This window comes from Schistocerca gregaria, chromosome 5 (assembly GCF_023897955.1).
Source record: "Schistocerca gregaria isolate iqSchGreg1 chromosome 5, iqSchGreg1.2, whole genome shotgun sequence".
Classification (NCBI taxonomy): domain Eukaryota; kingdom Metazoa; phylum Arthropoda; class Insecta; order Orthoptera; family Acrididae; genus Schistocerca; species Schistocerca gregaria.
Genome location: NC_064924.1, coordinates 631922023 through 631942025, shown reverse-complemented (window position 1 = coordinate 631942025; position 20003 = coordinate 631922023). Strand labels below are relative to the sequence as shown.

Below are 20003 nucleotides of genomic sequence, written 5' to 3'. Positions count from 1 at the left end.
AAAATCGTAGAGGGAAACCAAGAGATGAATACAGTAAGTAGATTGAGAAAGATGTAGGTTGCAGTTGCTATTCAGAGGTAAAGAGGCTCACACGGGATAGAATAGCATGGAGAGCTGCATCAAACCAGTCTTCGAAATGAAGACACAACAGCAACATACAGGGTGACAATTATTGAACTATATTAAAAAACCTATGTTAGTTACAAACTACACACTTTATTCAACATGTAAACGTCATTACAGATATTCGAATTTAGGTTATGACATGTTCGATATGCCTGCCATCATTGTCCATGATGTAGCGCAGACGAATAGCGAAATTCTGCATGACCCGATACTTAAGTGTCGGAACATCGATGCTGTCGACGACCTCCTGAATGGCTGTTTTCAGCTCAGTAATGGTTTTGGGGTTATTGCTGTACACCTTGTCTTTAATAGAGCCCCACAAAAAGGAGTCGTATGTGTTTAGATCCGGAGAATATGGCGTCCAGTCGAAGCCCTTGCCAGTGGCCTCTGGGTACACCACAGCCAGAATGTGGTCCCTGAAGCGCTCCTCCCGGACATCAAACACTCTCCTGCTTCGACGGGGTCGAGCTTCGTCTTGCAAGAACCACATTTTGTCAAAAAAGAGTCATTTCGGATAATGGATATGAAATCGTCTTCCAAAACCTCGATGTACCGTTCGATGCCATCAAGGAATATCGCACTGATTATTGCGTGACTGGATACTGCACACCAGTCACCTGTTGAGGTTGAAAAGACTTCTCAATAGCGAAATGCGGATTCTCAGTCCCCCAAATGCGCCAATTTTGCTTATTGACGAACCCATCCAAATGAAAATGGGCTTCGACGCTAAAGCAAATCATGCATGCGCATCTGACACTGAAGAGCTAATGAAATTGTCACACCTGCCCTAATATGGTTCAGATGGCTCTGAGCACTATGGGACTTAACATCTGAGGTCATCAGTCACCTAGTCTTATAAGTACTTCAACCGAACTAACCTAAGGACATCACACACATCCATGCCCGAGGCAAGATTCGAACCTGCGACCGTAGCAGCGCCTAGAACAGCTCTGTCACCGGGGCCGGCCCAGAACGCAGAAGTGCCGCAACAGGACGTGGCATGGCCTGACTAATGTCTGAAGTAATGTTGCAGAGAATAGACACCATGCAGGGCCGTCCATAAATCCGTAAGATTACGAGGAGGTGGAGATGTCTTCTGAACAACTCGTTGCAAAGCATCCCTCATGTGCTCAATAGTGTTAATGTCTGGGGAGTTTGTGTGCCAACGGAAGAGGGTTCCTGGAGACACTCTGTAGCAATTCTGGACTTGTGGGGTGTCGCATTGTCCTACTGGAATTGCCCAAATCCGTCGGAATGCACAATGGACATTAATGGATGCAGGTGATGAGACAGTATGCTTAAATACGTCTCACCTGTCAGAGTCGTATCTAGATGTATCAGGGGTCCCATAACACTCCAACTGCACATGCCCAACATCATTCAGAGCCTCCACCAGCTTGAACAGTCTCCTGCTGACATGCAGGGTCCATGGATTCATGAGATTGTATCTATACATGCACACGTTGATCCACTCGATAACAATTTGAAACGATTCACGTCCGACCAGACATGTTTTCAGTCATCAACAGACCAATGTTGTTGTTGACGGGCGCAGGCGAGGCATAAAGCTTCGTGGCATGCAGTCATCGAGGATACACGAATGGGCCTTTCGCTCTGAAAGCCCATATCGATGATGTTTACAAAGAAACACGCTGAGACGTGTTGATGGCCGCACATTGAAATCGGCAGCAATTCGCGGAAGGGTTGCACTTATATTTCGTTGAACGATTCTCTTCAGTTGTCGTTGGTCCCGTTCTGGTAGGATCTTTTTCCAGTCCCAGCGATGTCGTAGATTTGATGTTTTACAGGATTTCTGATATTGGCGATACACTTGTACGGGAAAATCCGCATTTCTTCGCTACCTCGGGGATGGTGTGTCCCATCGCTCGTGCTCCGACTATAACACCTCGTTCAAACTCACTTAAATCTTGGTAACCTACAGTTGTAGCAGGAGTAACCGATCTAACACATGCGCCAGACACTTGTTGTCCTATAGAGAGTGGTCCAATGATCGTGACCGGGTCAAATATCTCACGAAATAAGCGTCAAACGAAAAAACTACAAAGAACGAAACTTGTCTAGCTCGAAGGGGGAAGTCAGATGGCGGTATGGTTGGCCCGCTAGATGGCGCTGCCATTGGTCAAACGGATATCAACTGCGTTTTTTAAAATAGGAACACCCATTTTATTACATATTCGTTTAGATCCATTTGACCTATGACAGCGCCATGTAGCGTGCCAACCATAGCTGGATCTGGTTTCCCACTTCAAGCTAGACGAGTGTCGTTCTTTGTAGTTTTTTTCGTTTGATGCTTATTTCGTGAGATATTTGGCCCGGATACTATCAATGGACCACCCTGTATAGGCGTTGACGACCGCGGCGCCGTATTCTGCCTATTTACATATCTCTATATTTGAAGACGCGTGCATGTACCAGTTTATTTGGCGCTTCAGTGTAATTCCTGTCATTCCACGCCACCGACCGTTCAGTTTGAACGACCTAACGCAAACCGTTCAGAAGTTGCGACGATTTCATTGCATGTGGTTCCGTAGTCGTGAGTCTGCCTTGCAGACAGGGTGATTTGTGGCGCGCTGTGCTGCCGCAGGAGGAGGCGAAGGGGGCGGGGGAGCCGTTGTCGGCGGCGGCGGCCGCCGCCGTGGCGCGCGTGGGCCACGCCTGCCGCTGGTGCGGCCGGCTGTTCGGCAGCGCGTCGCTGCGCATCCACGAGGCGCAGTGCGCGCAGCGCCAGGACCGCGCCCCCGCCGCCGCCGCCGCCGCCGCCTCCGGCGCCGCGTCGCCCGCCTCCACGTCGCCGGCCTCCGCCTCCGGCGCCGCCTCCCCGGAGCACCGGCCGCGCGGGCCGCGCATGCTGCTCTGCTACCTGTGCGGGCGCGGCTTCACGCAGGCGTCGCTGCACATCCACGAGGCGCAGTGCCTCAAGCGCTGGCACCAGGAGAACGACCGCCTGCCGCCGGCGCAGCGCAGGCCCACACCGGAGCGACCCGCCATCGTCCTCACAGGTAGGCAGCTGCTCGCGCCCACCCACCCTGCCGTGCGGCGCACATGTTTTTCCGTAGCTGGAGCAATCTACACTACTGCCCATTAAAATTGCTATACCAAGAATAAAGGCAGATGGCAAACGGGTATTCATTGCACAAATATATTGTACTAGAACTGACATATGATTACATTTTCACGCAATTTGGGTGCACAGATCCTGACAAATCAGTACCCAGAACAACCACCTCTGGCCGTAATAACGGTCTTGATACGCCTAGGCATTAAGTCAAACAGAGCTTGGATGGCGTGTACAGGTACAGCTGCCCATGCAGCTTCAACACGATACCGCATTTCATCAAGAGTAGTGACTGGCGAATTGTGACGAGCCAGTTGCTCGGCCACCATTGACCAGACGTTTTCAATTGGTGAGAGATCTGGAGAATGTGCTGGCCAGGGCAGCAGTCGAACATCTTCTGTATCCAGAAAGGACCGTACACGACCTGGAACATGGTGTCGTGCATTATCCTGCTGAAATGTAGTGTTTCGCATGGATCGAATGAAGCGTAGAGCCACGGGTCGTAACACATCTGAAATGAAACGTCCACTGTTCAAAGTGCCGTCAATGCGAACAAGAGGCGACCGAGACGTGTAACCAATGGCACCCCATACCATCACGCAGGGCGATACGCCAGTATGGCGATAATGAATACACGCTTCCAGTGTGCGTTCACCGCGGTGCCACCAACCACGGACGCGACCTTCATGATGCTGTAAACAGGCAATGAGAAATCGGTTGGAAACTTTCCTCATGTCAGGACGTTGTAGGTGTCGCCACTGGCGCCCACCTTGTTTGAATGCTCTGGAAAGCTTATCATTTGCATGTCGCAGCATCTTCTTCCTGTCCGTTAAATTTCACGTCTGTAGCACGCCTTCTTCGTGGTGTAGCAATTTTGTTGGCCAGTAGGGTAGCTGAGACTCCGCTAGTGGAAGTGTGTATTTTGGCTGTTCCAAAAACGTTTCGACTACAGCATTACCTGTTATTTTAGAAATCCTGCCTCACCGTAGTTTCTTCCTCCGAATATTTGGCGATGAGGACGTTTGATAGCTCAAAGGATTACCACGTGACCACTGCAGAATAAGGTGGGTAGTTGTCGTGGACAACACCCTAGGCTAGCTTCCCACGATGTTTCGTCTCGAAAGCCTCCCGTATCCTCATCAGCTCATTTCGGTACTATGTTCCTGTAACAGTTTGCGCCTTAGCAGCATTAATCTGTCAACACCACATCGTAAGTCGCAAAGAGGACGTATCATTACGTTACACAATGGCGGTTCTACATCTACACTAGATCCATACTCCGCAAGCCACCTGACGGTGTGTGGCGGAGGGTACTTTGAGTACCTCTATCGGTTCTTCCTTTTATTCCAGTCTCGTATTGTTCGCGGAAAGAAAGATTGCCGGTATGCCTCTGTGTGGGCTCTAATCTCTCTGCTTTTATCCTCATGGACTCTTCGCGAGATATACGTAGGAGCGAGCAATATACTGCTTGACTCCTCGGTGAAGGTATGTTCTCGAAACTTCAACAAAAGCCCTTACCTCGCTACTGTGCGTCTCTCCTGCAGAATCCTCCACTGGAGTTTATCTATCATCTCCTTAACGCTTTCGCGATTACTAAATGATCCTGTAACGAAGTGCGCTGCTTTCCGTTCTATCGTCTCCATCTCTTCTATCAACCCTATCTGCTACGGATCCCAAACTGGCGAGCAGTATTCAAGCAGTGGGCGAACAAGTGTACTGTAACCTACTTCCTTTGCTTTCGGATTGCATTTCCTTAGGATTCTTCCAATGAATCTCAGTCTGGCATCTGCTTTACCGACGATCAACTTTGTATGATCATTCCATTTTAAATCACTCCTAATGCCTACTCGTAGATAATCGATGGAATTAACTGCTTCCAGCTGCTGACCTGCTATATTGTAGCTAAATGATAAAGGATCTTTCTTTCTGTGTATTCGCAGAACATTACATTTGTCTATACTGAGATTCAATTGCCATTCCCCGCACCATGCGTCAATTCGATGCAGATCCTCCTGCAATTCAGTACAGTTTTCCATTGTTACAACCTCTCGATATACTACAGCATCATCCGAAAAAGCCACAATGAACTCCCGATGTTATCCACAAGTTCATTTATGCATATTGTCACTAGCAACGGTCCTACGACACTCCCCTGCGACACACCTGAAATCACTCTTACTTCGGAAGACATCTCTCCATCGAGAATGGCGTGCTGCGTTCTGTTATCTAGGAACTCTTCAATCCAATCACACAATTGGTCTGATAGTCCATATGCTCTTACTTGATTGTTGAAATGGCTCTGAGCACTATGGGACTTAACATCTGGGGTCATCAGTCCCCTAGAACTACTTAAACCTAACTAACCTAAGGACATCACACACATCCATGCCCGAGGCAGCATTCGAACCTGCGACCATAGCAGTGGCGCGGTTCCGGACTGAAGCGCCTAGAAGCGCTCGGCCACCGCGGTCGGCTAATGCCGGTTGAGTCTTGGCGTGTTTCAGCGGTGTGAATCCACACGTTTGCACCGTCTGCGTTGCTCCTCTCTCTCGAAGTCGTAATCGTGCGTCCAGTGCTCGTCAGTGCTGGTTGGATGTTGAAAACTGATCCATGACTGAATTTCCTCGCTGTCGCCTCCATTGTTAGAGGCGGGGCGTATAGCACCGGAGCCTCAGCCTTGCTCGTAATTCCAGGTTCTTCACAGGAAGATGGCCCGTCACTTCATTCGTCGTCGTTCTCACTCGTTTGAGGTCTGTCATGTAATGGTCCATTGTTGCCCCGTGCACTTCCACCAGATCAGCACGGATTGTCACGGCGTTGCTCCACTTCAAATGCAGAAAACTGATTGCATCACGACACCCTACCTTGCCCGCAGATTGCACCATTTCGATTTGCCTGCTCCTGCGCGTGCTACGACACTGTGTCGCGGGAATTTCAACGTGCAGATATAAACAGACACAAAAGATTAATTACGTAACTTTATTATTTCAACTTGATGATTACAACTTGACACCCGCCCCTTGTAATAGGGGTGAGCTATACTATTAATTACGAGTGATACGTTACGATGTACTATGCAGTCCGCCCTGTTACCGAAGGAACGAAGATGTTCGAGCCGCGTCTTCACTCTGCCCGGATATAGTTGGATGCGAGAAGGAACTCCTTAGTTGTCTATTGCAGTGACAATGCAGGAGTAGTTTTTTTAAGATACTCAAAAGTTTTACAGCAATAAGAAAAGCATTGTAATAGATATGAATAGCTTCCTCACTGCTATTTAAAAACGAGCTCAGTGGTGAAAACCCCTTTCTCGGTTTGTGAATCCTGCCATTACTAAAAATTTAATAACGTCCAGTACAGAAAGTATTATTTGCTAAATAGTTACGAATCAGTAACAGTGTTACTGTAATACAGTTTTAAACATGGCTGTTACAGTCGTATATTAGTTTCAGCATAGCATTATAAAGCCAACCGGTTGTAAATAACTGTATGGTACCCTGACCTAGGTGTAATTTTGGTGAACTGTAAATTACATTGCGAAAAAGCATGGTCAGAATTTAGAGCAGCTATGTTCGACTAAAAAGTAAAATAAAATGTTCCAGCCTTTACCACGTGTGTGTAACTAGGAACAACATCAGACACTGATGTTCCTAGTTAGGCACACGTGGCAAAGATTGGAATGTTTTATTTTATTTTCTCGTCTTAGTTTTGAATGAAATCAAAGAAAAAATTACTCGGATGGGACAGAACAATACACATTTATAAGACACGCAAAAACTTTCCACTAGAAAACATAAATGAACAAAGTGATAGCGTATGACTCGAAAATTGCAAAATTAAGTGACTGCTACAGCGTCCCGATAATAACGGAACAGATCAATATTCTGCGAAACAAAACCCCATATTGAACATACTGATAACATTAATTTATCCAGTTTACTGCTTGTTGAGCTCTGTGTCTGTGGATTATATTATTTTAACAAATACTGCGACCATCCACTTTTTTTGTATATTTTTGTTTATACCAATACATGTTTTGGGATTTCGCCTATCTTCAGTTGGACTAATACATATTTAAACGTTCAGCTAGCACATCGGTAAAATCAACTGTGCTTTGGAAGCTGCGACTGCCCCGCCTAAAATAACTGTTTTGTACCTACTACAGCCCCGCCTAAAATAACTGTTTTGTACCTACTACAAGTCCCGATTTGTATATTTACAATATGCACTGAGCTGACAAAAGTTACGGAATAGCGATATGCAGATATACAGATGGCGGTAGTATTTCGTACGCAAGGTATGAAAGGGCAGTGCATTGGCGCAACTGTCATTTGTACTCAGGTAATTTAAGTGAAAAGGTTTCCGACGTGATTATGGCCGCACGACGCGAATTAACAGGCTCAGAACGCGGTATGATAGTTGGAGCTAGACGCATGGGACATTCCATTTCGGAGATCGTTAGGAAATTCAGTACTCTGAGATCCACAGTGTCAAGAGTGTACCGAGAATACCACATTTCTGGCTTTCCCTTTCACGACGGACAACGCAATGGCTGATCACCTTCACTTAACGACCGAGAGCAGCGGCGTTTGCGTAGAGTTGTCAGTGCTAGCAGACAAGCAGCACTGCGCGAAATAACCGCAGAGATCAATGTGGGACGTACGACGAACGTATCCGTTAGGGCAGTGCGGCGAAAATTGGCGTTAATGGGCTACGGCAGCAGACGACATCGCCTGCAGCGCCTCTCCTGGGCTCCTGACCATATCTGTTGGACGCTAGACCACTGGAAAACAAAGCCCTGATCAGGCGACTCCCAATTTCAGTTGGTAAGTGCTGATAGTAGGGTTCGAGTGTGGCGCAAATCTCTTGATTTGTCCACGTTGTCAACAAGGCACCGTGCAAGTTAGTGGTGGCTGGGCTGTGTTTACACCGAATGGACTGCGTCCTCTGGTCAAACTTAACCGACCATTGACTGGAAAAAATTATGTTCGGCTACTTGGGTACAATTTGCAGCCATTCATGGACTCCACGTTTCCAAACAACGATGTCATGTCACTGGGCCACAACCGTTCGCGACTGATTTGAAGAACATCCTCGGCAATTCGATCGAATGATTTGGCTCGAGATAAATCCATCAAACATTTGTGGGACATAATGGAGAGATCAATTAGTGCAAAAATCCTGCACCGGCGACGCTTTCTCAACTATGGGCGGATATAGAGGCAGCATGGCTCTCAATATTTCTGCAGGGCACTTCCAACGACTTGTCGAGTCCATGTCCCATCGAGTTGTTACACTACGCCGGGCAAAATGAGGTCCGACGCGGTAATAGGAGGTATCCCATAACTCTTGTCACCTCAGTGCGTTATGCGTTAGATACACTTACTTTTGTGCTAGTAGCAGGAACAAGCATAGGTTACTTTGCAGTACTATGCACAGAATTGCTTGTAAAGCATCCGAGCAGTCGAAGCAGATGAAGAATTTTCTACGAGGGTCACTCCAAAAGAAATGCACACTATTTTTTTTAAATCCATCTTTTATTCTACATGTTTTAAAGTTTTGCAGTGTGTAGATACATCCTTTAGGACCAATATTTTGATTTCTCCACATAATTTCCATCCCTCTCAACTGCCTTACGCCATCTTGGAACCAGCGCCTGTATACCGGCACGGTAAAATTCTGGACCAACCTGTTGGCGTCACTGTTTGGCAGCGTGCACAAGGAAGTCATCATCTTCAAACCTTGTTCCACGAAAAGAGTCTTTCAGTTTCCCAAAGAGATGATAGTCACATGGAGCCAGGTCAGGACTGTAAGGCGGGTGTTTTAGTGTTGTCCATCCGAGTTTTGTGATCGCATAGTTTTTTTGACTGACATGTGGTCGTGCATTGTCGTGCAGCAGCAAAATATCCATCTTTCAGTATTCTGCAAACACTTCCTTCACCTATCCCAACGTAGCGTGACAATTCGTTCACTGTGATGCGTCTGTCAGCAGTTACCAATTCGTTAACTCTCTGCACATTGTGTGCAGTGTGTGCAGTACGAGGCCTGCCGCTGCGAGGACAATCCTCGATATTGCCGTTCCCGCTTTCATCACATAACCTGCTTGCCCACCGACAGAGTGTACTGCGATCGACAGCAGCATCTTCATACACCTATTTCAACCTCTTGTGGATGTTTCCCACTGTCTCGTTTTCACAGCACAGGAAATTTATGACAGCACGTTGCTTCTGACGAACGTCAAGTGTAGCAGCCATCTTGAAGACATGCTGTGACGGCGTCACTCACGGGAACAGGTTGAACTAAGTTTGAAAACAAGCGGGAAGGATCTATCTACACATTGTAAAACATTCACACATGCAGAATGAAAACTGTATTTTTACAAAAATAGTGAGCATTTCTTTTGGAGTGACCCTCATAGCTCAAGCACGCTCTGTGTACTACTGGGGGCTTCAGGATAGCGCCCACCTGTGCTCCGTAAGTGGTGAATTCTTTCGGCAGGCAAGACTTAGGAACATGGTCGCTACAAACTGTGGAGCAATCACGACCTCCAGCTGATGTCCGTCAGTGCAGATCCAGTGCTCCTGTAAGGAAATGCCGCCTGTCGGAGGAGCGCCAGTTCGTCAGTACAAGATGTTCGGTAGCCTTTGCCACGGGGAGAGGTGAGTGCGGCACCCCACGGTGTTCCCTGTGATCTGGTGCAGCTATACAGCGCGTAGGCAAACAACTCTTCGGGAGCACACTCGCGTCTCTCGCATTTCCTGCACACTCCGAGGAAGAAGCTGGCAATTGTCGAGCTGGTGCTCGGGGGAGTGAAAGGGGACTTCTGTCGGGTAGATACCTGGTGAATATGTGGCCTGGACATGAACTGCTACTCAGTAAGATTGTTAAGCATGGTTGTTTTCAGTTACAGCTGTCAAATAACTTATTGGAATTGAAATTTCGAGTATTACTACTCATCAGCAGACAATCGAAGCACACGGTACTTAAAACGGTTCATAAAAATAAGAGTTTGTCCTATAGAAAATATTTAAAAAATGTGTGTGTGGGTGTCGCTTATTTGGTCTCAGGTACATATATCCAAACTTAGACATTAGAACAAACGCTTACGTTTGTTCAAAAATAGCTCTGAGCACTATGGGACTTAACATATGAGGTCATCAGTCCCCAAGAACTTAGAACTACTTAAACCTAACTAACCTAAGGACATCACACACACCCATGCCCGGGGCAGGATTCGAACCTGCGACCGTAGCAGTCGCGCGGTTCCGGACTGAAGCGGCTAGAGCCGCTCGGCCACCACGGCCGGCACTTATGTTTGTGAACCGTTGTATGTACTCATTTGTTGTGTGCTTCCAGCTACCTGATGATTGGTAGTAATTCTAGAAACAGAAAATAAAAATCGGAAACCACTATGTTTAACAATTACATGAAGGATGCGTACCATCCAACATCAAATTATTCAACAAGATGTTTCCCAAAACACTGTAGAGCGATTTCGGATAGTAACATGGAGAATTTTCGTGGGGATGGCTCTGCCCATAAGGGGTAGTAGATCTGGGGAAGTCACCAACGTTTCTCATATTCTTATAAATTAGAGAATTTGGCGACAGCTATCTGAGATTTAAAATTTTCAAATCGTGGACCTACTCGGCTGAGAGGATTCTGTAGTGCATTTTGGTTCACGAGCGTCGCATATTCAGTTTGGCGACAGCAGAAGCGTCTGCGTGCAATGCCGGTGGTGTTGTAGTTTCAGGTCGAACGAACAGTCTGTGGCTGATCAATTATTTAAAAGGCGGAAGCACAAGTTTCTGGTGGGGTGCCGTCGGCGCCCGTAGTGAGTGGGTTGACGGTTATTCCGGAAAGTGTCGGGCCGCAGGGCTGTGAATGACCCAGGGCGGGCTGTATCGATTAGGAAACGATCTGCCGGCGGTGTTCGTATCTCTACCACCTACGCTCTGGTTTATTCCGAGTTAACTGTCGCGAAGCGCTGCCGAGCCTCTTCTTTTGAATGTTGACTGTTGTATGTGATTTCCTGCGCCGGCGGGTTGACCCTCCAGTGGCACTTATGATGAACCGATTACATGCAGTACGCCACATTTTAAGTGAATATACACTACTGGCCATTAAAATTGCTACACCAAGAAGAAACACAGATGATAAACGGGTATTCATTGGACAAATATATTATACTAGAAATTACATGTGATTACATTTACACGCAATTTGGGTGCGTAGATCCTGAGAAATTAGTACCCAGAACAACCACCAGATACTCCTGGGCATTGAGTCAAACAGAGCTTGGATGGCGTGTACAGGTACAGCTGCCCATGCAGCTTCAACACGATACCACAGTTCATCAAGAATAGTGACTGGCGCATTGTGACGAGCCAGTTGCTGGGCCACCATTGACCAGACGTTTTCAATTGTTGAGACATCTGCAGAATGTGCTGGCCAGGGCAACAGTCGAACATTTTCTGTATCCAGAAAGGCCGGTACAGGACCTGCAACATGCGGTCCTGCATTATCCTGCTGAAATGTATGCTTTCGCAGGGATCGAATGAAGGGTAGAGCCACGGGTCGTAACCCATCTGAAATGTAACGTCCACTGTTCAAAGTGCCGTCAATGCGAACAAAAGGTGACCGAGACGTGTAACCAATGGCACCCCATACCATAGTATGGCGATGACGAATAAACGCTTCCAATGTGCGTTCATCGCGATGTCGCCAAACACGGATGCGACCATCTTGATGCTGTAAACAGAACCTCGATTCATCCAAAAAAATGACGTTTTGCCATTCGTGCAGCCAGGTTCGTCGTTGAGTACACCATCGCAGGCGCTCCTGTCTGTGATGCATCGTCAAGTATAACCGCAGCCGTGGTCTCCGAGCTGATAGTCCATGCTGTTGCAAACGTTGTCTAACTGTTCGTGCAGATGGTTGTTGTCTTGCAAACGTCCCTATCTTGACTCAGGGATCAAGAAATGGCTGGCCGATCCCTTACAGCCATGCGGATAAGATGCCTGCCATTTCGACTGCTAGTGATGCGAGGCCGTTGAGAGCCAGCATGGCGTTCCGTATTACCCTCCTGAAACCACCGATTCCATATTGTGCTATCAGTCATTGGATCTCGACCAACGCAAGCAGCAATGTCGCGATACGATAAACCGCAATCGTGATAGGCTACAATCCTTCCTTTTACAAAGTCAGAAACGTGATGGTACGCATTTCTCCTCCTTACACGAGGCATCACAACAACGTTTCACCAGACAACGCCGGTCAACTGCTGTTTGTGTATGAGAAATCGGTTGCAAACTTTCCTCGTGTTAGCACGTTGTAGGTATCGCCACCGGCGCCAACCTTGTGTGAATGCTCTGAAAAGCTAATCATTTCCATATCACATCTTCTTCCTGTCGGTTAAATTTCACGTCTGTAGCACGTCATCTTTGTGGTGTAGCAATTTTAATGGTCAGTAGTAAGAAAAGGTTTTAATGTTAGTAAAACGTGAAATGTGGTGAAAATTTACGTGGTGTATGATCCTGAGTGACGAAATCGCCGGTGTTTTCCGAGGAAATAACAGCAAACATTTCCGACTTTGGTTTTTCGGAACAATCAACATACGCAGCAACGGTTAAACACAAAAAATCAGCGAAGTATGCAATCATACCATATATAGCCTCACTTTCATATAAAACTTTCCAGCCTATTCAAAAAGAAGACTGTCAAAATCAGCTTTTTTACCAATAATAAACTTCAATTGAAAGTCGTACACAGACGTTCACACATTAGTATCCCCCCAAAAAAGACCGGGAATCTATGAACTGTACTGTAATAACTGTGCCGAATATTACATTGCCCAAACAGGTACAAATTTTGAACCGAGGTATAAGGAACGCCAAAATGCCCAACGACTGAACAATAAATCAGCCTTTGCCACCCACCATACAGAAAATAACCAGACCCTTTAGAGAAAAATCTCCATATCTTACACCTTGCAGATAAGGATGGCTTAATGAATCTTCTAGAGGAGATTGAGATTCATATACATAAGAACACTTTTCCTGATCTCATTCTGAAAGAAGAAACAGAGCTTTCCAACACCTCCTTCGTAATAACTTAACCGACACGTTGTTCCCATAATTCCAGATAGCCATTGTAGGCTACTTAACAGTTCTTTCACAAAAAAAAAAACAATTTAACCACCTTGTATTCAAGCATTACAAACTACTTATGCCTTTACTGTTAAATTCACATTTAAATAATATCCGTAGTGCAATGCATGAAAACATTACTATTTATAATTTAAATCGCAACCACAGATTCGGTGTTCGTAGTTAGCTTAGTCACGGAAATAGCAAACATATCTTATTGTGGTTATTCACTGTACACAGTGTTTGGTGTTGCTTTCTATGTGTAATAGTAACCACTGAGCGCAATGGAAAGTATTGTAAATAATTTTACTTCTTTTTTCGTTTTTTAAATTAGTTTCGTCCCTCTAGCAAAGCAGTATTTTACTGCGCCAATACACTGTCACTGCCTTTTTAATAGCTATACCGCAACCATAAAAGTTGATGGTGAATACTTGGAATTTTTCGATGCGACAAATGGCGTCAGACAAGGATGCATACTGTCATCTCAACTCTACAATATCTATGCAGAGTGTGTGATCAGGAAAGCTATGGATGGCTGGGACAATGGGATATCAATTGGCGACAGGAGAATCAACAATTTACGCTTCGCAGGTGATACTACACTCATAGCAGGAAGTGAGAAAGAACTTGGTAATCTGTTCTCAAGAGTGAACGATATTAGTCTAAACCTTGGCCTAGATATAAACATGAAAAAACCAAACTAATGGTTATAAATCGCCAAGGCATCGATCAAAACCAACTTACAGGAGCTCAAAGAATCTGGAGATAGTGAGTGATTATGTATACCTAGGCTGCACAGGAAAATTTGGTACAGAGATGAGACGACGAATCATTCTTGGCCGAGCCGCAATGGTCAAACTCACTAAGATATGGCAGAATCTGGCAATATCCAAGACAACGAAGACGCGGTTTGTAGAAGCATTGGTGTTTCCTGTATTCTTATACGGATGCGAGACTTGGACCGTGGAAGGTAGTGATAAGAGCCGCGTTGATGCCTTAGAAATGTGGTGTTCGCGGAGGATGCTACGTGAACAGTGGACACAAAAAAGAACAAATGTTTCAGTAATAGAAGAACTTAACATCACAAGAAGGTTGTCTTCTCGTGTCAGCCAAAGATACCAACAGTTCCTTGGGCACATCTTGAGAAGGAAAGGAAATAATTTAGAGAAGACCATCCTGCAGGGGAAAACTGAGGGTAGAAGACCACGTGGGAGAGCAGCAATCAGTTGGTTGGATCAAGCGAAGAAGATTACCAGCCTGCCTCTTCACATCAAAATTAAGAAAGGCCGAAGATCGCTGTGGATGGAGACATCTGTCTGAAGTTTCAACTACGTAAGAACGAATGAGGAAATGGGGTCACGACACTCAGCAATGAGTAAAACGACTAATGTGTGTGTGATAGACTATCAGATCATCCGTAACATAACAACTGTAACATTTTTGAAAACGTTATTTATGACGCTCATGTGAAGTTGGGACACGGTTTGTAAATGTTTATCATGAGTGCTTCCATTAAGCAGAGAATGGTGTGGTGTAAGATGTTTTTCAGTGAACTGAAAAGCACTCAAATAGTGCACGTCCGCAAAGGTGTTGTTTTAAAATTCGGAAAAGACAATAGGGTCATATCGTCACACAAGACCATACAGAACATAAATTTTCACGACATTTCACGTTTTAATAACTCTAAAACCTTTTCATAAATTCTGTTATGAGGTCATAAGAACCAAACCTCTCGTATAATTTACCAAATAGTTAACAAAAAACTGTAGTGCAGGAAACCAATAAAGGATGCAGAACAAGACTCCAACAAGAAAACCACGATTCCTGTAACAACTATCTGAAGACGGATTTGTAACAAATCCGAAATCGATCTTGGTTCGATCCAAATAGGCCTTATTAAACCTTAGTTGTGGCTGGTTGCCTTTTCTACCATAAACCTTAGAGTGTAATCAGTCATCAAGAATCCGTAAACATCAGTAAAAAGTTTCATGCAAACACAATACAACATAAAGAATAATAATGTTATTGTTTATGCAGGGACGTGGGCACTGGTAACAGTAATAAAAACCTACCCTTCCTAGCAGTAAGATGTGCTTGTCTTGCAAATCAAGATCCAGTGTCAATTTGTAGCATACGAAACAGTCAAAACGAGTGTGAACTCTGATCCGAGGCAAGTCCAGCGTCAAACGACGCAAGGACATCTAGCGGGGAAAAACCAGTGATCTTCGTGTTACATAAAGGAAGTGTTTCTTTTTATATCCTGTGACAACCCTTACAAATTTGTATGCGTAGTTTATTTATACCCTGTACAACAGCATACTCCATTAACTATGTCATGGACATTCCGACTTTCTCTACTAGGTGCCGGCCGCGGTGGTCTCGCGGTTCTAGGCGCGCAGTCCGGAGCCGTGCGACTGCTACGGTCGCAGGTTCGAATCCTGCCTCGGGCATGGATGTGTGTGATGTCCTTAGGTTAGTCAGGTTTAAGTAGTTCTAAGTTCTAGGGGACTAATGACCACAGCAGTTGAGTCCCATAGTGCTGAGAGCCATTTGAACCATTTTCTACTAGGTCATTTACCATGTTTTGTGGATAATGATGCTCGTATAACACTCTCTTGGGGTATTCTCCGTTTTGAACGACATGTTGTTGTTGTTGTGGTCTTCAATCCTGAGACTGGTTTGATGCAGCTCTCCATGCTACTCTATCCTGTGCAAGCTTCTTCATCTCCCAGTACTTACGGTAACTTACATCCTTCTGAATCTGCTTACAAGGGAACCTTCCCATCGCACCCCCCCTCAGATTTAGTTAAAAGTTGGCACAGTGGGTAGGCCCTGAAAAACTGAACACAGATCAATCGCGAAAACAGGAAGAAGTTGTGTCGAACTGTGAAAAAATAAGCAATATATACAAACTGATTAGTCCATGCGAAGATAGACAATATCAAGGATGATCTGAACTCAGGAGCGCCGTGGTCACTTGGTTAGCGCGAGATGCTGCGAAATGAGAGGTCCTTGGTTCAAGTCTCCCCTCAAGTGAAAAGTTTTTCTTGATTTTCGAAAAGTTATGATCTGTCCATTCCTTCATTGACGTCTCTCTTCACTGTAATAAGTTTAGTGTCTGTGATTTGCGACCGCACCGCAAAACCGTGCGATTAGTAAACGAAAGGACGTGCCTCTCCAATGGGAACCGAAAACATTTGATCGCAAGGTCATAGGTCAACCGATTCCTCCATAGGAAAACACGTCTGATATATTCTATACGACACTGGTGATGGCATGTGCGTCACATGACAGAAATATGTTGTCGACCCACCTAACTTGTACACTTGGCGAATGGGTAAAAAGATTCTTCTACATTGCCCGATTAAGGTTTTCTTGTAGATGTGAGAATTACTCCAAAAAAAGTGATGAATACGTAAGAGTTTGTCACATAAACTGCAACAAATGAATCCAACAGTTTCACAGTCGCACACTTTTCCCTGTGCTCCGTCAAAACATATGTTTTTAACGTTTTCAAATTTTTCCGTGTATAGACCGTCAAATCCTGCATAAGTCCAAGCAAATTTGAACAGGTCCTGGAATTTTGGACAGCGAAGTTGATTACGTGTGAGTGCCTTAACTTTGATAATTGTCTGAAAATAAAAAATAAAATTTTACTCTCGAAGGAAGACTTGAACCAAGGATCTGTCGTTCCGCAGCTGCTCACGCTGACCACGGGACCACGGCGCTCATGAGTTTATAATAACCTTGATGTTCTCTATGTTCGCATGGACTACTCAGTTTGTATATTTTGCTTATTTTTTTCATAGTTCCACAGAACTTCTTCCTGTTTTCTCGACTGGTCTGTGTTCAGTTTTTCAAGGCCCCTCCACTGTGCCAATTTATCACTAAATCTGAGGGGGGTGCGACGGGGAAGTTCCCTTGTTAGTGTATTCATCTCTTGGTCTCCCTCTACTATTTTTACCATCCACGCTGCCCTCCAATACTAAATTTGTCATCCCTTGATGCCTCCACGCTGCCCTCCAATACTAAATTTGATATCCCTTGATGCCTCAGAACATGCCATACCAACCGGTCCCGTCTTCTTGTCAAGTTGTGCCACAGACTCCTCTTCTCCCCTATTCTATTCAATACCTCCTCATTAGTTAAGTGCTCTACCCATCTACTCTTCAGCATTCTTCTGTAGCACCACATTTCGAAAGCTTCTATTCTCTTCTTGTCCAAACTATTTATCGTCCATGTTTCACTTCCATACATGGCTACACTCCATACAAACACTTTCAGAAATGACTTCCTGACACTTAAATCTATACTCGATGTTAACAAATTTCTCTTCTTCAGAAAAGATTTCCTTGCCATTGCCAGTCTACATTTTATATCCTCTCTACTTCGACCATCATCAGTTGTTTTGCTCCCCAAACAGCAAAACTCCTTTACTACTTTTAGTGTCACATTTCCTAATCTAATTCCCTCAGCATCACCCGACTTAATTCGTCTACATTCCAATATCCTCGTTTTGCATTTGTTGATGTTCATCTTATATACTCCTCTCAAGGCACTGTCCATTCCGTTCAACTGCTCTTCCAAGTTCTTTGCTGTCTCTGACAGAATTACAATGCAGCGAACCTCAAAGTTTTTATTCATTCTCCATGGATTCTAATACCTAATCCGAATTTTTCTTTTGTTTCCTTTACTGCTTGCTCAATATACAGATTGAATAACATCGGGGAGAGGCTACAACCCTGTCTCACTCCCTTCCCCACCACTGCTTCCATCTCATGCCCGTCGACTCTTATAACTGCCATCTGGTTTCTGTACAAATTGTAAATAGCCTTTCGCTCCCTGTATTTTACCAATGGCACCTTCAGAATTTGAAAGAGAGTATTCCAGTCAACATTGTCAAAAACTTTCTCTAAGTCTACAAATGCTAGAAACGTAGGTTTGCCCTTCCTTAATCTAGCTTCTAATATAAGTCGTAGGGTCAGTATTGCCACACGTGTTGGAACATTTGTACGGAATCCAAACTGATGTTCTCCGAGGTCGGCTTCTACTAGTTTTTCCATTTGTCTGTAAGGAATTCGCGTTAGTATTTTGCAGCTGTGACTTATTAAACTGATTGTTCGGTAATTTTCACATCTGTCAACACCTGCTTTCTTTGGAATTGGGATTATTATATTCTTCTTGAAGTCTGAGGGTATTTCGCCTGTTTCATACATCTTGCTCACCAGATGGTAGAGTTTTGTCAGGACTGGCTCTCCCAAGGCCGTCAGTAGTTCTAATGGAATGTTGTCTACACCGGGGGCCTTGTTTCGACTCAGGTCTTTCATTGCTCTGTCAAACTCTTCACGCAGTATCGTATCTCCCATTTCATCTTCATCTACATCCTCTTCCATTTCCATAATATTGTCCTCAAGTACATCGCCCTTGTGTAGACCCTCTAAATATTCCTTCCACCTTTCTGCTTTCTCTTCTTTGCTTAGAACTGGGTTTCCATCTGAGCTCTTGATGTTCATACAAGTGGTTCTCTTATCTCCAAAGGTCTCTTTAATTTTCTTGTAGGCAGTATCTATCTTACATCTCGTGAGATAAGCCTCTACACCCTTACATTTGTCCTCTAGCCATCCCTGCTTAGCCATTTTGCACTTCCTGTCGATCTCATTTTTGAGACGTTTGTATTCCTTTTTGTCTGCTTCATTTATTGCATTTTTATATTTTCTCCTTTCATCAGTTAAATTGAATATTTGTCCTGTTACCCAAGGATTTCTACTAGCCCTCATCTTTTTACCTACTTGATCCTCTGCTGCCATCACTACTTCATCCCTCAGAGCTACTCATTCTTCTTCTACTGTATTTCTTTCCCCCATTTGTGACAATTGTTCGCTTATGCTCTCCCTGAAACTCTGTACAACCTCTGGTTCTTTTAGTTTATCCATGTCCCATCTCCTTAAATTTCCACCTTTTTGCAGATTCTTCAGTTTTAATCCACAGTTCATAACCAATAGGTTGTGGTCAGAGTTCACATCTGCCCCTGGAAATGTCTTACAATTTAAAACCTGGTTGCCAAATCTCTGTCTTACCATTATATAATCTGTGTGATACGTTTTAGTATCTTCAGGTTTCTTCCATGTATCCAACCTTCTTTCATGATTCTTGAACCAAGTGTTAACTTGATTAATTTATTCTACCAGACGGCTTCCTCTATCATTTCTTACCCCCAATCCATATTCACCTACTATTTTTTCCTTCTCTCCCTTTTCCTACTCTCGAATTGCAGTCACCCATGACTATTAAATTTTCGTCTCCCTTCACTACCTGAATAATTTCTTTTATGTCATCATACATTTCATCAATTTCTTCGTCATCTGCAGAGCTATTTGGGATATAAACTTGTACTACTATAGTAGGCGTGGGCTTCGTGTGGGCTTGAACGACATGCCATGTTCTCTTTGCTAGTTACCTATCGTCATGGCAGTAGCTAGCGTAATGACTTGCGGGAGACGCCTACTGTGGCAAAATGTAGTTTGCATTGAACCTCCAGAGCCGAATACAAAAGGGGGAGCGCAAGAGACCACAGGGAAAATTGGAACGACGAGGAGCGAGCTATTTGCGGCGGGGAACGGGCCAGCCGTTTCGATCGCGTTTAGGGCCCGCCGGGC

At 44.9% G+C, this 20003-nt stretch overlaps 1 protein-coding gene across 2 annotated transcripts in view; it reads left to right on the top strand.

The window, feature by feature from the left end:
* Nucleotides 1-20003, top strand: part of LOC126272206 (zinc finger protein 474-like) — a 270969-nt gene that overhangs the window by 209747 nt on the left and 41219 nt on the right. The window contains exon 5 of one of the 2 annotated variants that reach the window (XM_049974887.1): nucleotides 2735-3146. In XM_049974887.1, coding sequence (XP_049830844.1) covers nucleotides 2735-3146 — 412 coding nt within the window. Of the gene's footprint in view, nucleotides 1-2731; nucleotides 3147-20003 lie in introns of both variants that reach the window. The other variant, XM_049974886.1, reaches the window with a different exon arrangement.